The following is a 21,797-nucleotide window of genomic DNA, read 5'->3' as shown; positions in this document are numbered from 1 at the left end:
ATCTTGGCAATTGCTTCCCTCCCCTGGTGAGCCATCTCCCCCAACAGTATCCAAAACGGTATACCTGTTTTGGAGGGAGATGACCTGCACTGCCTTCCTACTCTTTCTGCCTTTAGGTCACCCATTTACTGTCTCCCTCAGCAATTCTAACCTGCGGTGTGACCAGTTCACGAAACGTGCTATCCACGACCTCCTCAGCATCGCGGATGCTCCATAGTGTGTCTATCCACAGCTCCAGAGCCGTCACGTGATCAAACAAGAGCTGCAGCTGGACACACTTCGTGTAAGTGTAAGAGTCAGGAACGTCAGCCACATCTCTGAGCTCCCACATCAAGCAAGAGGCATATGCCATGGGTCTGAGGTCCCCTGCCATTGTAAGCCTTAGCTTTATATCAACCAACTAAAACCAAACAATGCACTTAAGTATATGAAAGAAAAGAGAAAAAATAAAAACCTTACCTTACAGAATGTTTGTTTTTCTCCTGGTTAGGGGGTGGGGGCGGGAGGGGAGATACTATAAGTGTTGTCTCTCGGGTTTAGCTGCTGCCCAAATTTATGCTAAATCCTTACCTTCCTGGCACCCTCCTGGTCTCCAAGTCACCTCCACTCTGTCTCTCGCTGCCCTGGACAGGGAAAAAAAAGGTTTGTCATCTTGGTGATACTGTCAACCTGGAGTCAATAGGTTGATGTTCAAACCTCGGTCATAAGCACATATTCCAGGCTGATATAACAGTGGTTTACTCAGACAGTGACTCATTCATGGAAGTGTTGTCTCTCACGTGAAATTTTAATCTCATGTGTGTCTGTGTATTCAAGTGGGTGCACAGTAGGTTGTGGCATGACAGGAGGGAACTCTCGCAGTCTCCTGACAACATTTTTCCTGCAACCAATGCCACCAAAGCAGATAACTCATTGTTGCTTGTGAGATCTTGTCTGCAAATTAGTTGCTATGCTCTTCAGATCAACGTTATTGACCGTGAATTGCTTTGCAGGGTTGTGCGGAGGAACAGGTGATACAGTAATGCAAGTTTTTCCTTTATTTCTTAATGATAAGTGGAAAGGAGATTATTTTGAGGTGGTGTGACAGTGACAGTCCTTGACATTAAGGTCACATTTGACTGAGTGTGGCATCAAGGAACTGGAATCAATGGGTAACGGGGCGAGCTCTCCACTGGTTGGAGTCATCCCTGGCATTTAGGCAGATGGTTATGGTTGTTGGAGGTCAGTTATCTCAGCTCCAGGACACCTCTGCAGGAGTTTCTCAGGGTAGTGCCCTCAGCTGCTTCATCAATGACCTTCCCTCCCACCATAAGGTCATAAGTGGGGATGTGCAATCATGGGCGAATAATGTTCAGCACCATTCACATCTCCTCAGATACTGAAGTAATCCATACTCAAAAGCAACAAAATTTGGGCAATATCCAGGCTTGGGCTGACAAGTAGGAAGTAAGATTCAAGACACACAAATGCAAGGCAATAACGATCTTCAATAAAAAAACAATCTAATCACTGACCCTTGACACTCAATGGTGTTACCATCACTGAATCCCCCACTATCAACAGCTTTGGGGTTGCCATTGACCAGAAACTGACCTGGACTCATCACATAAACACCGTGGTTACAAGAGCAGATCAGGAGCTAGGAATACTGTGGTGATTAACTTAACTTCTGTTTCCCCAAAGTCTGACCACCATCTGCAAAGTAGAGGCCAGCAGTATGATGGAATACTCTCCATTTGCTGAGATGAATACAGCTCTAAGAATGCTCAAGAAGCTTCACACCATCCAGGATAAAGCAGGCCACTTGACTCACATCATATCCACAAGCAGTCACTCACTTCATCACTCGTGTTCAGCAGCAGAATTGTGTAAAATCTGCAAGATGCGCTACAGAACTTTACCAAAGATCTTAGACAGAACCTGGCAAATGCACGACCGCTTCTATTGTGAAGAACAAGGGAGGCAGATACATGGGAACACCACCAACTGAGTTGGAAATATATCGCTGTTTATTCGCTGTCGCTGGGTCAAAATCCTGGAATTCCCTCCTTAAGGTTATTGTGGATCAACCTACAGCATGTGAACTGTACCAGTTTAAGAAGGCATCTTGTCAGCACCTTTTCAATGACAATAGGGATGGCCAGCCAGCAATCCCCATGTCTCATGAGTGAATAAAAAATATTGTAGGAAGCATAAGCTTAATGAACTCGCAGCGTCCAATGTTTTGAAATCATGATTTGAGAAGATGGTAATTCTCCAAACTAGTCATACATCCAAGTTTCTCTAATTATGTCATCAGAAGAATGATGGATATTTGGATTGGAACAAAGGGACAAACCCTACTCATTCTTCTTTTTCCTTGCAGTGTTGGCATGTATGTGAGCTCAGTAGATTCTGGTGAACTTTGCAGAAAGGCAGTTGCCTCTTCATTGCAGAAAGCCTCAGTAGCCCTTCTTTTGATTGTGTATTCCTTCAGCACCACTCTATTGGTGGAATCTTGCTGGGATGTTGAAGGAATTATTAGTGCTGGAGACCTGGAAATAGAACTGTGCTGCCCCTTCCAGGGAAGGCCCATCGAACCACTCAGGTAATGATGAGGCTACCGGGGCCTTCCCCTGGAATCCAGACCCTCTGGGGCAGAATTCCCATTCAGGAAAAACTGCTGGTCAGCCAGAAGCTGGCAGCTCTTGGGCTCAGAGTTGGCAAGGGCACGGATATGGCTGCTGCTGGGAGAAATCTGTGTGCCACGAGTGTGGAGGACCCAAGTCAAAGGTGAGTGGAGTGGGGTTGAGGGGAGTTCTTTGTTTGAGGGTTGTACCAGAGGCAGCAGAGATGTGGACAGAAGCACCGACAAAGGGGTAGCTCCCAGAAGGTGAGCTCCCTTCGGTGTCTAGTGCTTTGACCTGACAATGATTATCTTGAAGGAAGGAAACTCCCTTTACCTCCACACGAGTTGATGGCTTGCCTTAGGGTAGCAGTTATTAAGAGTACCACTTAACAATAGACTCACCAAATAGGTTAATTCAAATCTGGGAATGACTAAGGCTCTTAATTAACCACTTAAGGGTATAGTTGGTGGTGAGGCAGGAAGGTTGACCATGGTCCTTCCTACCTGAACATATTCTCATGGAGGTGAAAAGGAGGCAGAGTTTCTGTACGTCATTACCACACCTAATTATCTGTATTACCTTCCTCCTTGTGGGACCAGAAAATTCCATCCTCCATGTACTCCTCCTAACCCCCCCCCCGCTTGCTCTTTTTAAGTAACCCTGATGCTGTATGTGTTTGAGCATTGTTGGCCTCCTCCCCTGCCTGTTTAGTTCTTGCACTTGACAACCTGGAATAAAATGAAGTGAGTCACATAAAGCAGAATGAAAGCAGCAGGCTTCAGGAGAGAGAGGAAAACAAAAGAGAAGGCAAAGAAAAGAAAATCACATTGAGTGTGTGAGAGTAAATTAGAAAGGAATAGGTAGGGAAGAGTAATAGTAACGAAGGAAGTAAATATTAGAAGTACGATGTACAGAGAGGGAAGGACAGAGAGTAAAAAGGATGAGAAAGAAAAGCAGAGCAGGGACAACATGCAACTAATCATAGTTTATGCCTCTCTGATTCTGGCAAAGTTAAAAATCTCTAAAATGTTTGCCATGAGAAACTCAGGTGCACGCTGCATATTCTAAGTTGTGTCTTGGAGTGCAGAGAGCTCTGACAGGCACAGAAATAATCACAACTGTCATGGCTATTCAAGCTTACCTCCTAACTGTAGTGCCAAAAACAGTTGTTTGGCCTTGACCATTCCTACTTCTGTCCTGTTCAAGTGGTCAAATTGAGTTTTATCACAGCTGCTGCTCAGTCATGAGGGATTCAGGCCTATCAGACTAACTTTCTGTGAAATGGCCTTGCTCTCTGTGTTCTCAAAGTACGTACTGTATTTCTTCCTTTTTACCAAGAACCACAGCTGAGAGTTCATGCTGCCAATCTGTATGGGAGGCTTAAGCAAAATAACTGAATTACTGTTAGTTTGTAAATTTGACTACCTTTTGTTAGTGATGCGTATTAGATACAGTTTTGCATCTGAAACATTTTTTCAGGAACTACTTGTGCATTGCATTTCAGAAAGTTGACTTAAAGCAACACAAGTAGGTAATTTACAATAAAGTAAAATATGAAATGATGAGGATGCAGCAGTTGTCAGGTGGAAACGGGCTCCGTTCCACTCCCTAGGAAGGGCTTTTGCCCCAAATGTTGATTTTCCTGCTCGTTAGATGCTACCTGACATCCTGTGCTTTTCCAGCACCACACACTCAACTCTAATATCCAGCATCTGCAGTCCTCACTTCTGCCTGGGCTCAGTTTCTCAGTTCACTGGCAGCTTTTGCTGATTTAAAGTCAGGTTTTTGAATAAGCTTGATTTTTCACAGTATCACAGGATTGTTACAGTGTAGAAGGAGGTCATCTGGCCCATTGTGCCTGCACCAATTCCATTACCTGGTGCGAATCTCCTGTCTTTTACCACATCCCTCTATACCGTTTCTGCCCAAATAACTATCCAATGCCACCTTGAATGTCTCAATTGAACCTGCCTCAATTACATTGCCAGGCAGTGCAGTGCATTCCATACTCTACCTATTCACTCTGTGAAAATGTTATTTTTCACATCATGCTAGCTTTTTTTCTCACAGTCAAATCTTTCCAGCCCACTTATGACTTTGTAAACCTCACATCTCTTCTCAGCTTTGTGCATTCCAAGGAGTGCAGTCCCAACTGCTTCTACCTCTCCTCATAACTGCGGTTTCTTATTCCTGGGACAATAGACAATAGGTGCAGGAGTAGGCCATTCTGCCCTTCGAGCCTGCACCACCATTCAATATGATCATGGCTGATCATCCTTAATCAGTTGGATGCTGCCTGAACTGCTGTGCTCTTCCAGCACCACTAATCCAGTATTTGATTTTCAGCATCTGCAGTCATTGTTTTTATCCTTAATCAGTATCCTGTTCCTGCCTTATCTCCATAACCCTTGATTCCACTATCCTTGAGAGCTCTATCCAACTCTTTCTTAAATGAATCCAGAGACTGGGCCTCCACTGCCCTCTGGGGCAGAGCATTCCACACAACCACCACTCTCTGGGTGAAGAAGTTTCTCCTCATCTCTGTCCTAAATGGTCTACCCCGTATTTTTAAGCTGTGTCCTCTGGTTCGGCACTCACCCATCAGCGGAAACATGTTTCCTGCCTCCAGAGTGTCCAATCCTTTAATAGTCTTATATGTCTCAATCAGATCCTCTCTCAGTCTTCTAAACTCAAGGGTATACAAGCCCAGTCGCTCCAGTCTTTCAGCGTAAGGTAGTCCCGCCATTCCAGGAATTGACCTTGTGAACCTACGCTGCACTCCCTTAATAGCCAGACTGTCTTTCCTCAAATTTGGAGACCAGAACTATACACAGATAGTGAAGAAGGCTCATAGCATGCTGGCCTTCATAACAAGAGGGGTTGAGTATAGAAGTGAAGAGGTTCTTCTGCAGCTGTACAGGCCCTGGTGAGACCACACCCAGGGCCCTGTACAGCTGCAGAAGAACCTCTTCACTTCTATACTCAATCCCTCTTGTTATGAAGGCCAGCATGCTATTAGCCTTCTTCACTACCTGCTGTACCTGCATGCTTATCTTCATTGACTGGTGCACAAGAATACCCAGATCTCTTTGTACTGCCCCTTTACCGAAATTGATTCCATTTAGGTAGTAATCTGCCTTCCTATTCTTGCCACCAAAGTGGGTAACCATACATTTATCCACATTAAACTGCATCTGCCATGCATCTGACCACTCACCTAACCTGTCCAGGTCACCCTGTAATCTCCTAACATCCTCCTCACATTTCACCCTGCCACCCAGCTTAGTATCATCAGCAAATTTGCTAATGTTATTACTAATACCATATTCTATATCATTAACATATATTGTAAAAAGCTGCGGTCCCAGCACTGATCCCTGCGGTACCCCACTGGTCACTGCCTGCCATTCCGAAATGGAGCCGTTTATCACTACTCTTTGTTTCCTAACAGCCAACCACCTTTCAATCCAAGTTAGTATTTTGCTCTCAATACCATGCGCCCTAATTTTGCTCACTAACCTCCTATGTGGGACTTTATCAAAAGCTTTCTGAAAGTCCAGGTACACTACATCTACTGGATCTCCCTCGTCCATCTTCAGAGTTACATCCTCAAAAAATTCCAGAAGATTAGTCAAGCATGATTTCCCCTTCATAAATCCATGCTGCCTCTGACCTATCCTATTACTACTATCCAGATGTGTCATAATTTCATCCTTTATAATAGACTCCAGCATCTTTCCCACCACTGAGGTCAGACTAACTGGTCTATAATTTCCTGCTTTCTGTCTCCCACCTTTCTTAAAAAGTGGTACAACATTAAGCCACCCTCCAATCCGCAGGAACTGATCCCAAATCAATTGAACTCTGGAAAATAATCACCAACGCATCCACGATTTCTCGAGCCACCTCCTTCAGTACCCTGGGATGTAGACCATCAGGCCCTGGGGACTTATCAACCTTCAGACCTAACAGTCTCTCCAACACCAATTCCTGGCAAATATAAATTCCCTTCAGTTCAGGTCCTTCAGCCACTTTTACCTCAGGGAGATTGCTTGTGTCTTCCCCAGTGAACACAGATCTGAAGTACCAATTCAATTCTTCTGCCATTTCTTTGTTCCCTGTAATATATTCCCCTGTTTCTGTCTTCAAGGGCCCAATTTTAGTCTTAACTATTTTTTTGCCTTTCACATACCTAAAAAAGCTTTTACTATCCTCCTTTATATTATTGGCCAGTTTACTTTCGTACCTCATTTTTTCTCTGCGTATTTCCTTCTTAGTAATCCTCTGTTGTTCTTTAAAAGCTTTCCAGTCCTCCATTTTCCTACTTATTTTTGCTATGTTGTACTTTTTCTCTTTTAACTTTATATGTTTCTTAACTTTCGTCGTCAGCCATGGCCACCCATGCCTCCTCCTAGGATCTTTCTTCCTTTTTGGAATGAACTGATCCTGCATCTTTTGCATTATACACAGAAATATCTGCCATTGTTCCTCCACTATCATCCCTGCTAAGGTATTGCACCATTGAACTTTGGCCAGCTCCTCCCTCATAGCTCCATAATTCCCTTTATTCAACAGAAATATTGTCACTTCCGATTGTACCCTCTCCCTCTCAAAGTGCAGTTTGAAGCTTATTGTATTGTGGTCACTACTTCCCAATGGCTCCTTCACTTCGAGGTCCCTGACCAATTCTGGTTCGTTGCACAATACCAGATCCAGAATTGCCTTCTCCCTGGTCGGCTCCAGCACCAGCTGTTCTAAGAATCCGTGTCTGAGGCACTCCGCAAAGTCTCTTTCTTGAGGTTCAATACCATCCTGATTCTCCCAGTTTACCTGCATGTTGAAATCCCCCATAACAACTGTAGTAACATTTTGTTTTTTCACTTTCTCCAATGAATTCATATCTTTCCTTTTAATGTGGCACCCACAACTGTGACAATACTCCAGAAATCTACCAAGTGTCTTGTACAAGTTCAACGTATTCTCCATGATTGTAGACTATACTCCCATTAATAAAGCCAAAAACACTGAATACTTTATTAACTGCTTTCTCCACCTGTCCTGCCACCTTCAATGATCTGTGCACGTATACACCATCATAGCATCATAGAACCCCTACAGTATGGAAGCAGTACCTTTGGCCCAACAAGTCCACACCGACCCTCTAAAGAATAACCCACCCAGACCCATTTCCCTATATTTACCCCTGACTAATGCACCTAACCTACACATCCCTGAACACACCATGGGCAATTTAACATGGCTAATTCACATAACCTGCACATTTTTGGATTGTGGGAGGAAACCGGAGCACCCGGAGGAAACCCATAGAGAGAATGTGCAAACTCCACACAGATAGTCGCTCGATGCTGGAATCGAACCTGGGACCCTAGCACTATGAGGCAGCAGTGCTAACCACTGTGCTGCCCAAGGTCCGTCTCTTTCCTACTGTAAACATTATGGAGCAAGAAAAGGTAATTAGTATTCCTTATTTTCTGTTGAAATAACAAATGAAATGGGAATCAATCATACAAGGAATAGAAGATAAGATATAAGCCACCAAGTTCCTTCCTTGGATGTACACTGTCTAAACTTTTTCTCGTTGCTGTTGCTCTGGTTCTCTTCCTTGCTATTACTTTCATTTCCTATGAGCCTGCCTTGAGGAGTTGTGTCAGCAGAATAGTCTAAGTATCCTTCTCTTCCAGCACTCTAACCAACAGAGTCCCATGATCTCTTTGGAACATGTAGCAAAAATGAACTTTGTCATACTGGGCTCTCCCACTATAAAACTTTGATTTTTAAAAAAATATCAAAAATAGTACAGCTATCATGTGTTCTTGTTTAGAACAAATAGTAGTACTCCAATGTTGAGTTTAGGCATTGAGTGGCTGTCATTGATATCAGAACATGCATTGACAAATTGTTTCATAGAATGCAAAGAAAAAGTCCCCTCTATGTGGCATTAAGACTCATAGCCCAATTAAATCATAGAGCGATGACCACAAAAACTATCTGAATCCTCGTCTTTTTAATTAACCTCTCCCATTATTTAATGCTAATTGTGCTGGATTCTGGAATGCTGCCTTGTGTTTGTGTAGCAGCTGTTGATGATGTTCAGCTCTGATTCATTCAGTGCTGACTGTCCACCTTTTCTGTGGTGCTGTCTCATGAACCTTGTAACAATAATATGTATTTGGCAAATTCACCTTTCCAACCTACCGATCTGTCACCTCAACCACATCCTGTGCTCGTCTTGACCACCTCTGCTCAGCCTTATCTCCTCCTCAGCTGCTGGGTCTGTTGCTGTTTGTTACCTGTTTCAGGTCAGGGTCACCATCTCGGGGTTAGTTTGGGGATACTTCATTGGAATAGTGGATTTTGGTGAGTGCAAGGATTATGGAGACTTTTTCTTTCTTTCCCTTCCCCTACTCTGTCTCTCTCCCTTCCTTTCCCCGCTCTCCCTGCTCCTTCACTTCCTGTAAAAAGGTGTCAAAGCTTTCTGGTAGAGTAATTACTGAGGCTGCATTTCCAGATATGCTTTTCCATTTCCTTAATTATTTTAAATGTCCCTGCAAGATCACCTCTCAACTGATTTCTAGATGGAAAACTCCAAGATTCTCTAATCTTCCTTGTAGAAGATTGCCCTGTCATCAATGATTCAATGAGCTGAATTTTCCCATAATAAAAAACAGCAAGTACGAGGGAAACTCAACAGGTCTGACAGTGTCTGTGGAGTGGGACACAGAATTAATGTTTCAAGTCCAATATGACTCTAGGCTTAAAATACTAACTCTGTTTCCCTTTCCACAGATACTGCCAGACCTGCTGGGTTTCTCCACATTTTCAGCATCTGTACATCTGTACAACTTTTTCTTTTATTTGAATCTTCCCAAATCTTGGATAAGTGTCATTTTTGAAGATTCTCAAATTCTTTGTGAGCTTTGTTGACTTTCCTCATAATCCTCTGCTGGCAACCTAATTAATTATGCATCCAGCATCCACAATGGCCCTCTTGTTGAATCATATGCTCACAAAGTCTGAAGGGCTCCCTGCTGCTGGGACCTTCGAGCATACATATTATGGATGCCATATTTAAAGCCCACTTGTGACCACCTCAAACAGTGCAAGCCAGGATCAACCGATCCAAGTTTGTTGCTGCACTGCATTTCAAAAGGAATCGGCTGAGAAAGGGTAGTTAACACGCTGCTTCGCTGAAAGGGACTTGGAGGTCATGGTGGATAGGGCAGTGCACAGGCTATCCTCTTCCCTCTGGACCACCAGCGAAGATGATGGCACCAAATCATGCCACTCTGGTCAGAGATGGCCTTCAGGGACAGCGTCAGAGTCAGTAACTTACTGCACTCTGCAAGTCAAAGTGCCACAATATTCTTCTCTCTGCTGTGGAATTCGCTAACACACGATGCTGTCGAGACCAGGTCATTGAGTATATTTAAGACCAAGATAGGTTCTGGATTGTCAAGGGGATCAAAGGTCACAGAGAAAATGGGAGAATGGGGTTGAGAAACTTAACAGCCATGATTGAATGGCAGAGCAGACTCGATGGGCTGAATGGCCTAATTTCTGCTCCTATGTGTTATGGTCTTATGCTATTTTGCACTCACTTCAACTCTATCACTGCCATCCCTTCTGATCAAGGTTAATGGTCTATCACTCCTATTATTGTGTGCAGCATCTTAACTCAATGGCTCTGACTCGCATTGTCCTCTTCTGCTGTTAATCTTTCCTGCCCTCTGCACTTCTTATTCACTCACCCATAAGCCGCTTGCAACCCACACAACCTTCCTTTGTTTCATTGCAGGAGAAATGTTTCATAATAGATCCGAATGGGGTAAAATGGTGGCAAAGTGAGTGTCATGCATCTCCTTGTTGCCATAGGGAGAATACCCTTTAATTAGTGGGAGTGAATCGAGACTGCACATGTGGAACTGCTGAGACCTTCATGTCCAAGAAGCCAAATAAGCTTATGTTGTGCTGTGCTGTTCTCCCATTGTCACCACTCTACATGTATTCTTAACATAAAGTCATAGAAATATACAGCATGGAAACAGACCCTTCGGTCCTGCTCGTCCATGCCGATCAGATATCCTAAATAAATCTAGTCCCATTTGCCAGCATATGGCCCACATCCCACTAAACCTTTCCTCTTCATATATCCGTCCAGATGCCTTTCAAATGTTGTAATTGTACCAGACTCCACTGCTTCCTCTGGCAGCTCGTGCATATACATACCACCCACTGTGTGAAAAGGTTCCCCTTAAGTTCTTTTAAGTCTTTTCCTTCTCACCTTAAACCTATGCCCTCTAGTTTGGGACTCCCGTGTCCCAGGGAAAAGACCTTGTCTACTCACACTATCCATGCCGTGATTTTATAAACCTCTAGAATGTCATCCCTCAGCCTCAGATGCTCCAGGGAAAACAGCCCCAGCTTATTCAGCCTTTCCGTATAGCTCAAACCTTCCAACCCTGGCAACGTTTCAAGCTTCTACCTGTATTATATGGCCCATTCCCTCTATTCACTTTTGCAGGCACCGCTGCACCTTCATAGCTCTGCAGATAAGAGTCAGCTGTCAGCTTGTCATGCTCCTCTGAGGAAGAGCCACAATCCCTCAGAAAATGCATCAGGAACTTTTTCTCTCTCTCACTTCACCACCTCATATTCTTTCATCTCAACGTGTACTTTATCCAGATTAGACTCATGAGCAGATTCTGGTGAGTGCATCTGAAGAAACGTCCCAGAACTCTAGCACACAAAGGATGGCTGGAGATCAGACACTTGTGTAGCTTCAGTTGGTCAGTTGTTGATCTGGGTGGCTTGTGAGTTACTTCGGAGGGCAATTAAAACTCTACTACATTTGCTGTGGGTATGCAGTCATGTGTAGGCCAAACCAAATAAGGATGAAAGAACATCAGTGAACCAGATGACGTTGGTTACTTGGTTGCAATTTGGTTGGTGCTCCAAATTCCAGATTATTTTTATATTGAAATTTCGCTGTCTTCCGTGACAGGATTTGAATCCATATCACTGAGTTTCTGGATTACTCGTCCAGTGACATTAGCACTGCCTTGACCCCTCACGCTAGTCTACGATTTGTGTCAGCAGTTAGTGTTGTCCGATTACTTGGAGGGAACTTGATAACCAAGCCAACTCAAGTCCTCCGCTATAGTAAAACCAGGAACTGTGGATGCAGGGAAATCTGAAACAAAAACTGAAACTGCTGGGGAAACTCAGCAAGTCTGGCAGTGTCTGTGGAGAGAAAAACAAAGTTGATGTGTATTTTTCTCTCCACAGATGCTGCCAGACTTGGTGTGTTTCTCGAGTACATTGCTTTTTGTTTCTGTTTTTTGTATCTGCACAGGTGCATTCTCTAAGCGGTGTTAGTGATTAAAACGTTTTTATTCAATAAATAAATCAAGAATTCTGTTGATTATTGCTTTATGCAATATAATATTTAATTTGGTATTACTTTTGTCTTATCATTATCTTGGCTGGTGATAAACATTGTTCTGGAAGACTTTTTTAGAGTGAAGTTGGTAAATTACTGGTACTTGACAGCTTGTAGTGTTTGTAGGCACATCAATGATTGCAACAGTTTGCACGGCACGTTGATTTGGCACAGAGAAACATTGTCAGAAAAAAGGCGCCGCTTGGTTGGGTGGGGATTTACTTAAATAATTATGGCACTAAACATATGTAGAGGTGGGTAAACTGTCAGCATGTTTACTGTTGACAGATGTAACGTTAGTTACAACTGTCACTTCAGAAGAGACTGCTGGTATCTATGTTCATGTAAAAATCTCATGACGATTTCTCGCTGTGGCTTTTCTTGTTGAAGGATAAAAAATGATTGAATTATGATGTAAATGCATCTTTTTCATTAATTAAGAAACTTTGTGTTTAGATTTCAGTTATATTGACCAAGGTGGTGAGAATAAACAGGTGAAAATAAAGCTATTTTTAAAGTATCAAACTAGAAGCCAATGAGATATGTGAAATCTCTCAGCTGGTCTAATTGCTGTGCTGAGCCTCACTGGAGATGAGAGAAAGGGAGGTTGGTGCAGTTCCATCTGAAATTGCCAATGGAAAGGGGTTCAGAGTATGTCTTCCCTCTCCGGCAGTGCAGAAACTTAAATAGACATGGAGTCGAAACAAGATAACATGTTCTCCTTCTGCCATCAATGTCCTTCTTAGAGCCATAGAGTCCTACAGTACGGAGACAGGCCCTTTGGCCCAAACTGGTCCATGCCGAACAAAATGTCCATCCACTCTAATCACATTTTCCTGCACTTGGCCCATATCCTTCTAATCCTTTCCTATCCATGTATTTGTCCAAATGCCTTTTAAATGTTGTTAATGTACCTGTCTCAACCATTTCTGCTGGCAGCTCATTCCATATGTGTACTATCCTCTGTGTAAATCATTTGCCCCGCAGGTTTCCTTTTGTTCTTTCCCCTCTAACCTTAAACTGATGCCTTCTCGTCCTCGATACCCCAACCCTCGGAAAAAGAATGAGTGCATTCACCCTATCCATGCCTATTATGATCTTATACACTTCAAAAGGTGTCCCCCCAGTCTCCCATACTTTCAAAAAAAAGTCATAGTTTATCCAACCTCTCCCTAAAACTCAGACCATTGAGTCCAGGCAACATACTTGTAAATTTCTTCTGCATTCTTTCCAGTTTAATAACATCTTTCCTATAACAAGGTGACCAAAACTGTGCTCCAAGTACAGCCACAGCAATGTCCTGTACAACTGCAACATAACTTCCCAACTTCTATACCGTGACTGGTGAAGGCCAGTGTGCCAAAAGCCTTCTTCACTGCCTGTCTACCTGCCACTGTACTTTCAGAGAATCGTGCACCTGAACTCCAAGGTCCTTTGTTCCATGGCCCTACCATTCACTATGAAACTCCTAGTTTGATTTGACTTTCCAAAATGCAAGATGTCACACTTATCTATATTAAACTTCATTTGCTATTTCTCAGATCACTTCCCCAACTGATCAAGGTTCTGCAGCAATTTCTAATAACTTTCCACACTGTCCATGAAACTGCCTATTTTAGTATATCTGCAAACTTATGCAGTTTACATTCTTATCCAAATCATTGATATGGATTGGGGCAGCAGTGGTTAGCACTGCTGCCTCACAGCACCAGGGACCCAGGTTTGATTCCAGCCTCGGGCGACTGTCTATGTAGAGTTTGCACATTCTCCCTGTGTCTGCGTGGGTTTCCTCTGAGTGCTCCGGTTTCCTCCCACAATCCAAAGATGTGCAGGTTAGGTGAATTGGCCATGCTAACTTGCCCTTGGTGTTAGGTGCATTAGTCAGATGGAAAATGGGTCTGGGTGGGTTACTCTTCAGGAGGTCAGTGTGGACTTGTTAAGTTTAAGGGCCTGTTTCCGCACTCTAATCAAATTTACCCATCACTGATGTTAAGCTTACTGGTCTATAGTTGCCAGGCTTTTATTTGCAGCCATTCTTGACTAATGGCACAACATTCGCTACCCTCCAATCATTTGGGACCTCACCAGATGCAGAAATATTAGCTGCAATTTCTTCGCCTGCCTCTTGCAATGTTCTTGGATATATGTGGTCAGGACCAGGAGATTTATTCACCTTCATATATTCTAATTCATCCAACACTACCTCTACTGTGATATTGACTGTCCCTAAGGTAGCACCAGTAACTAAGTTCCCAGCTTTTCATGTGATTGTCCTCGGTAAACACTGAAGAGAAACTTTCATTGAGGACCTCGACCATCTCCTGCAGTTCTACATATGCATGTCCACTTTGGTCCTTGAGGGAGTCCTATTCTCTCTCTTGTTATTCTTTTTCCTTTAGTATACTTGAAGAACTAATCTTCTCAGCCAAGGCAATGTCGTGCCCCCTTTTTGCCCTCCTGATTTCATTCTTCAGTAAACTTCTGTATTCAGTGTATACCTTCAAGGATTCCCTTGATCCCAGCTGCCTGTACCTGAACCACGCCTCCTCCTTTTTTCTGGTCAAAGCCTCAATATTTCTTGTCATCCAGGGTTCTCTATTCCTACCAACCGTGGCCTTCACCCTGACAGGAACATATGGACAATGAACTCCTGCTCTCGCACTTGTAAAGGCCTCTCACTTGCCAGAGGCCCCTTTGCCTACAAATAAACTGCTCCAATCAAACTCTGCAAGCTGATTCCGATATTTAACGTCTATGTTGTAAACAGGCAGTGTTCAAATTCACTCTGTATTGATGGACTGTTTGACTGTGAAGCCATTGTAACATTCTGCATCTATACCCTCCCACAGGATCATGGGATAACTGAGCAGGAGTAGAATCCCTGATTTGTTTTCTTTTAAAGTCTGCTTAATTTGGGGATGCTGAATCCATGCATAGTTTGCCTGACAACACCATGGCTGGTGTAAAGATGACTTATTTCCTTTATGTTTGGATTGTGGACTGAGAAAAGGAAGATACTACTTTCAGCCAAGGAGACTGTGTGAAGAGTTATAAAAATCATGTTTATCTGCACACTGAGTTGTGTACAATATTGCTTTCCCAGGAACATTGAGAACAAAAATATACATGACTGAGCTGGTAGGTTCTGAACTAAGAACTTTTGCTTGGCTCCTGACCTGGTGACCATGGCTTGACTAGGGGCAATGCAGCAGAGAGCCACTTAAGTTGCAAAGAGAAAGCAACAAGAAACTGTCTCTCTTTCTCCATCACTCTAGTGTAGAGATACCAGAAAGCCTCCATTAACAGCTAGGTGTGTAGCCAACCTTGTGTAAACTGCCAAATATTAAAAGGAAATTCAATTCCAACCAGAAGAAGAAAGTTTCAGAAGACAAGCTAGATTACCACTGTTAAGGACATTACTACTTTTAGAATACACAGTCAGTCAGCAGCTGCAAGTGCTTGCATAGAGAAACAGTCAGCAGGACTTGCAGAAGGAATGTGAAGGCAGATGTAGTAATCAAGGCTAAAGTCTTCAGCTTAGAGGTGCCAAAAAGACAATGTGGGCTAATAAGAGTAAAGAGACTAGTCACATTTGCCGATTGTAGAATCCTTAGAGTAGGCCAGGGAATATGTTGCAGGCAAGACCGAGAGTGGTATGATCTTGGTGGGAGGTGGTAGAGTAGTCACGACTGAGTGACTTTGAAGTATTGGAGAGAAAATGGCGGCATTTAAGCCACAGAATAAAAACCTTAATTGACCTTTTTCCTCTAGATGGCTGAGACTGCAGAAACATGGTCTGGTGTGATGGCTTCCTCTGCTAGTCTTGGGGGAGAAGGAAGCCCACCTTTGAATTGCCCCTTCAAACAGGACCTCCAGTTCTCTGCCCGTAAAGTTGGGCACTGATTCCCCCCTCTGCCATGCTAGGGAAAATCTCAGGTTCTGGATACACAATAGGGTCTTAAAAATGGCATGGGTACAAAGTATGCCAGTGGATTCTGGGGTATCCCATGAGTCCAAGATGTTCTGGGAACAGTGTATGGTAAGATGGACCAGAATTGGATGCAGTGGAGTTGGAGTGAATAGTTGATGAGGCAAGTTTGGCAAAATCTTGCTAGGCCTCACAGCAGAAATGTGTGCTAAATATTCACTGTCATTCAAGTTTAACCAAAGGAACATAAAATTCAGTTCAAAGTTACCAGCTGCAGTGACAAAATCACATTCTCTAGGTAGAGTAACTCAAAAGAGTAAGGGTATTATACTACAGGTAATATTGCAACATCCTATGAAATATGAAAATTTATATGCAGTTTACAGTCACAACCTGCATGTGTGTTTTGACCTCAACATTCTTGAGATAGAAGAGGAATTCCTAACAAAGTCCAAGAGAACCACTGGTCCAGGAACACACCATTGCCCAGAAGACTGGGTAGAAGACTTTGTTCCAACCATCTTCAGCTGCTTCACAATGACCTTCCCTCCATCATAAGGTCAGAACTAAAGATGTCGCTGATCATTGCACAATGTTCAGCACCATTTGCAACTGCTCAGATACTCCCATCCATGTTGAAATACAGAAAGATCTGGACAAAATCCAGGCTTGGGCTGACCAGTCGAAAGTAGCAGTCACACCACGCAAATGTCAGGCTATGAGTATTCACCAATAAGAGGCAATCTAACCACTGCCACTGATGTTCAATGGTGTTACTATCACTGAATTCCCCACAATCCACATTGTTGGGGTTGCCGTTGACCAGAAACTTGACTGGATTCGCTGCATAAGCAGAGTGCCTATAAGAACAGGTCAGAAGCTAGGAATACTACGGCTAATAACTCACCTCCTGATTCGCCAAAGCATATCCACCATCTACAAGTCAGGAGTGTGATGAAATTTGTCCCCCTTGCCTGGATGGGTGCAGCTCCAACAACACTCGAGAAGCTCATTGCAATCCAGAATAAAACAGCCCATTTGATTGGCGCCACATCCACCACCAATGCTTAACAGCAGCGGTGTGTTCTATCTACAAGGTACACTGCACAAATTCACAAAAGATCATCCAACAGCACCTTCCAAACCCATGCCCACTTCCTTTTAGAAGGGTAAAGGCAGCTGATTCAAGGGAATATCACCACCCTGCAAGCCACTCTCCATCCTGACTTGGAAATACATTGCAATTCCTTCATTGTCACTGGGTTCAAAGTGTGAATCCACTAAGCAATTGCACCTAATGGTGTTTTTATGTTATTTACTTCACTGCTGAAATCTAGCTGCATCTCTGTAATGTACTGGTCAAATGAATAAGGGTGGCATGTCTTTAGATTGATTTATAACTAAACCATTTATATTTTGATTGAAGGCAACGTTTTGAAGAAACCCAATTTAATGAAGACTGTAACTTGCTACTTGGACAAGCTGTCCCTTCAGCTTTACCCAACACTAGAGAAATTTGAAGAGGAGCTGGTGGAATTGATTAATGCAGACCGACTGCTTAAGGTAGGGCAGAGCTGTGGTTAATCTTCCGAGCCTTTGAAAATCATTTTTGGTTTGTACTACTTCATTAGCATTTCGATCCTTCATTTTCTGACTTTATTGTTGGTCCCAAATGCACAGCCTGCTACAGCAGCGTGAGGTGTAAGTTATAAGTACCTTCTCAGTTTTCATTCTTCATATGATTCTGTTAAAATACAGCAATGGCCTGCAATTATGGATGGAGCTTCTTCTTTGCTAGATGCAATCTGCATTGGTCACATGTTGGTCTGCTGCAATTATACACTTGCTGTAATTGACATTATTGTTCTTTTACTATATATCGCAACAAGTAATTTTGATAATTAGATTGGGTGATTTATTAAATTATCTATAAATGGGATCTCAGTTCAGATGGTTGGAAATTTGTTCAAGGTACTCCAGCGAACCTCTATCAACTTCAATTGTATTTATTTGCATAATGAGGTCACAATGTTGATTCAGGGGCTAAAGATGTTGCATAATTTTGAGTTAAAAATCACAGATAACCAGGGGTTATTGTCCAACAGATTTATTTGGAAGTAGTGACTTTCAGAGCGCTGCTCTCTCATCGGGTAACTAGTGGAGCACGATCATAAGACACAGAATTTACAGCAAAAGATCACAGTGTCATGCAATTAAAAAGATATATTGAACAAACCTAGATTGCTGTTAAGTCTTTCATCTTTTAGAATAGGTTGCAGGTTTTAGTACATTAATATGTAAATCCCAGAACTTCTTGTGACACCTCAGCTCAGATACTTATTAAAGATGTGAGGTTAGAGTCTGTCTAACCCAGACTGGGTTCTTGAGTCAGACTGGTTCTGTTTCCAAAGTAGGAATTTAGAAAATGATACATGGATTGACTGCCTGCAGGTTGTGTGCTGTTTGAACAAAAATAGAATGTATCTGCAATTACAATTCTGCAAATGCAAATTGACCCCATAGACTTAGGTGCACGTGTGTGTGTGTGTGTGTGTGTGTGTGTGTGTGTGTATTTGTGAGAGAGTGTGTGTTTGCATGTGTGCATGAGTGTGACGGAGTATAAGCCTGAGAGGGTAAGTGCGTGGGTGTGAGTATGGAGGGGTGTATGTCTGTGTGTCTGAGAGGGAGCATGTGTATAAGCAAGGGTCTGCGAGACTGTGTGAGTATGTGAGAATGTGTGTGTGCGCACTTGTATGCATGTGTGTGAGAGAGAGTGTATAGTGTAGTGGGCTCACCTGTAGTGTGACATGAACGCAAGGCCCAGGTAAGGCCGTCCTCATGGGTACCAAACTTGGCTGTCAGCCTCTGCTCAGCAACTGTACATTGTTGCATATTCCAAAGTCCACCTTGGAGGATGGTTGCCCAAAGATCTGAGGCCGAATGCATAAGGAGGGAGATGTGACTATGTAAATGAGGTTTGGGAGGTAATTGAACAAACACAGGAAGGGAAATTAGAAGCAATGAAGTGTACAAGGTGAGAGAGAAAAACAGGAATTGCCTTAGAAAGAAGAACAGAATGTCTTTTAAGGTAAGCAATCGTTAAAAAAAAGTACTAACCATGAATTAAACAGTGATAAAAGCAAAATATTTCAGATTTGGCAATCCACAATTAAAACAAAATGATCGAAACACTGTTTCTCTCCCTATAGGTGCTGCTGAGTGTTTCAAGCAATTTAAGTTTTAGATTAGATTAGATTACTTACAGTGTGGAAACAGGCCCTTCGGCCCAACGAATCCACACCGACCCGCCGAAGCGTAACCCACCCAGACCCATTCCCCTATGTTTACCCCTTCACCTAACACTACAGGCAATTTGGCATGGCCAATTCACCTAACCTGCACAGTTTTGGATTTTGGGAGGAAACGGGAGCACCCAGAGGAAACCCATGCAGACACGGGGAGAATGTGCAAACTCCACACAGAGTGTCGCCTGAGGCGGGAAATGAACCTGGGTCTCTGGCGCTGTGAGGCAGCAGTGCTAACCGCTGTGCCACCGTGTCGCCCATTGTGGATTTAATTGTGGATTTTCAAATCTGAAGTATTTTGCTTTTATCACTCTATTTAATTCATGGTCAGTACTTTTTCATGATTGCTTATCTTGGTTACCTGTTGTTCTGACCAAGGCAATTTATGTTTTTCTCTCTCACCTTGTACGCCTTCATTTCTTCCAATTTCTCTTCCTGTGTTTGTTCAGTTATCTCCCAAACTTTGTTTTCATACTCACATCTCCCTCCTTAGCAATTTATCTCTGACTCTGATTTATTCTACACGGATGTCAATTAAATTTGCACTGTTTGTGGTTTTGATTCCTGATGTAATGTCCCTTGAGATCCTGCTGTTCTCACTTCCTCCTGAGATTCACTCTCAATTTCTACCATGACTGTGCTGGGAAGAGTGTGCTGGAAATCATGCCTCACTATTCCACAAGTTGTCCTCAATGTGAAAATGACCAGTTTCGTCACCAGGATGGATAGTTTGCCTGAATTTAGTCCCAATCGAAGATAAAAGACATACCCTTCAGGTTTCATCAAAGGATAAGAAAACAAATGCTTATGTGTCATAACAAACTTGTTCTTTAGCAAGTGGTAAAATATAAAACTAATTGCTAACATGCAAACTTTAATTATACCCTCTTTAAATCCAACAATGCACATATTAATCTACAAATATAACTGACCACACAGGCAGTTGTGCAGAACTATTGTGAGTAGAAGATAAAGGCGAAAACAAAAATGTCCTGTGGGTCACGAGTCCAAACTGCAAGGGTGGAAAGAGGTGACAATCTCACAGTTCTGTCGTTTTTGGTGATGATACCATGTTGACTGTAACCAATAAGTGAACACCACACAATTCCATTTTTGATTTGATTTACTAAAAGAAAAATGACTATTTCTCTCTCTGCTATACAGCATCTAGACTTCCATTTTTCAATTTATATTTCAAATAAAATATGTGTAGTTCTTGCATCATGCACTAGCACATGAATTTTTGACCTTTCTGAAGCACTCTATCCTTTCACCTGCGATCCCATCAAAACTTGAGCATTAAATCTTTTTTTCCCCTTTAGGTGTGAAACATCTGAGTTCTGGTGATGGATTGTCGACCTGAAATGTTAACTGTATTTCTCTGCCTTCGTGCTACCAGACCTGCTGAGTGTTTCTCGAATTTTCAGCTCTTCTTTATAATTAGTGTGAGCATTGTTGAGATCATAAAAGTGAAGAACAGAACAAAAAAATGGTTGAGAAGTTGGTGAAATCTAATTCATAGCTGTTGTAATGTATGTACTTATAGTATTACCATCTATGTAATGCAAATTTCCGTGAGCTTGAACATTGAACCTGCTGATGTAAGATGGTTGTTCCAAAATATCCCCAATTAATTTTATAAAATGTGGTCGAGCTTTCCCTTGCTACTGATACTTGAAACCAGCTTCGAGATCAGTTGCTTCTGCCCAAACATTCATACCCCTAAGTTGTTCAGCTCCCTGGTTACCAGTCACATATTTGTTGGAAGGCAGGAGGCATTTGTCATCGATGCCCTCATGGACTAACAGCCGGTCAATCAGCCAATTGTTGCTAGCCGAAACTCTATTTGTACACAGCTGCTGGCTCCAGCTCATCTGTAACTACGCTTTAGAACATAGAACAATACAGCGCAGAACAGGCCCTTCGGCCCTCGATGTTACACCGACCTGTGAACTATTCTCAGCTCAGCCCCCTACACCATCCCATCATCATCCATGTGCTTATCTAAGGATTGTTTAAATCTCCCTAACGTGGCTGAGTTGACTACATTAGCAGGTAGGGCATTTCATGCCCTTACCACTCTCTACGTAAAGAACCTGCCTCTGATATCTGTCTTAAATCTATCACCCCTCAATTTGTAGTTATGCCTTCTCGTACAAGCTGACGTCATCATCCTAGGGAAAAGTATTTCACTGTCGACCCAATCTAATCCTCTGATCATCTTGTATGTCTCTATCAAATCCCCTGAAAAAAGTGTTGCTGGAAAAGCACAACAGGTCAGGCAGCATCCAAGGAGCAGGAGAATCGACGTTTCGGGCATAAGCCCTTCTTCAGGAATGAGGAGGGTGTGCCAGGCAGGCTAAGATAAAAGGTAGGGAGGAGGGACTTGGGGGAGGGGCGTTGGGAATGTGATAGGTGGAAGGAGGTTAAGGTGAGGGTGATAGGCTGGAGAGGGGGTGGGGGCGGAGAGGTCGGGAAGAAGATTGCAGGTCAAG

At 42.9% G+C, this 21,797-nt stretch overlaps 1 protein-coding gene across 10 annotated transcripts in view; it reads left to right on the top strand.

Annotated features, from left to right (window-relative positions):
• nphp4 (nephronophthisis 4) overlaps positions 1–21,797 on the top strand; it is a 431,145-nt gene that overhangs the window by 148,459 nt on the left and 260,889 nt on the right. For all 10 annotated transcript variants that reach the window (XR_011962716.1, XM_072586737.1, XM_072586731.1 and 7 more), the window contains exon 6: positions 17,424–17,560. Coding sequence is in view for 9 of the 10 variants with exons in the window: in XM_072586737.1 (XP_072442838.1) it covers positions 17,424–17,560 (137 nt within the window). In the remaining variant the exon portion in view is untranslated. The remainder of the gene's footprint in view (positions 1–17,423; positions 17,561–21,797) is intronic.

Source organism: Chiloscyllium punctatum, chromosome 16 (genome assembly GCF_047496795.1).
Source record: "Chiloscyllium punctatum isolate Juve2018m chromosome 16, sChiPun1.3, whole genome shotgun sequence".
In the NCBI taxonomy this organism is placed as follows: domain Eukaryota; kingdom Metazoa; phylum Chordata; class Chondrichthyes; order Orectolobiformes; family Hemiscylliidae; genus Chiloscyllium; species Chiloscyllium punctatum.
The sequence above is the reverse complement of the archived record's forward strand: the minus strand, read 5'-3'. Positions and strand labels throughout refer to the sequence as shown.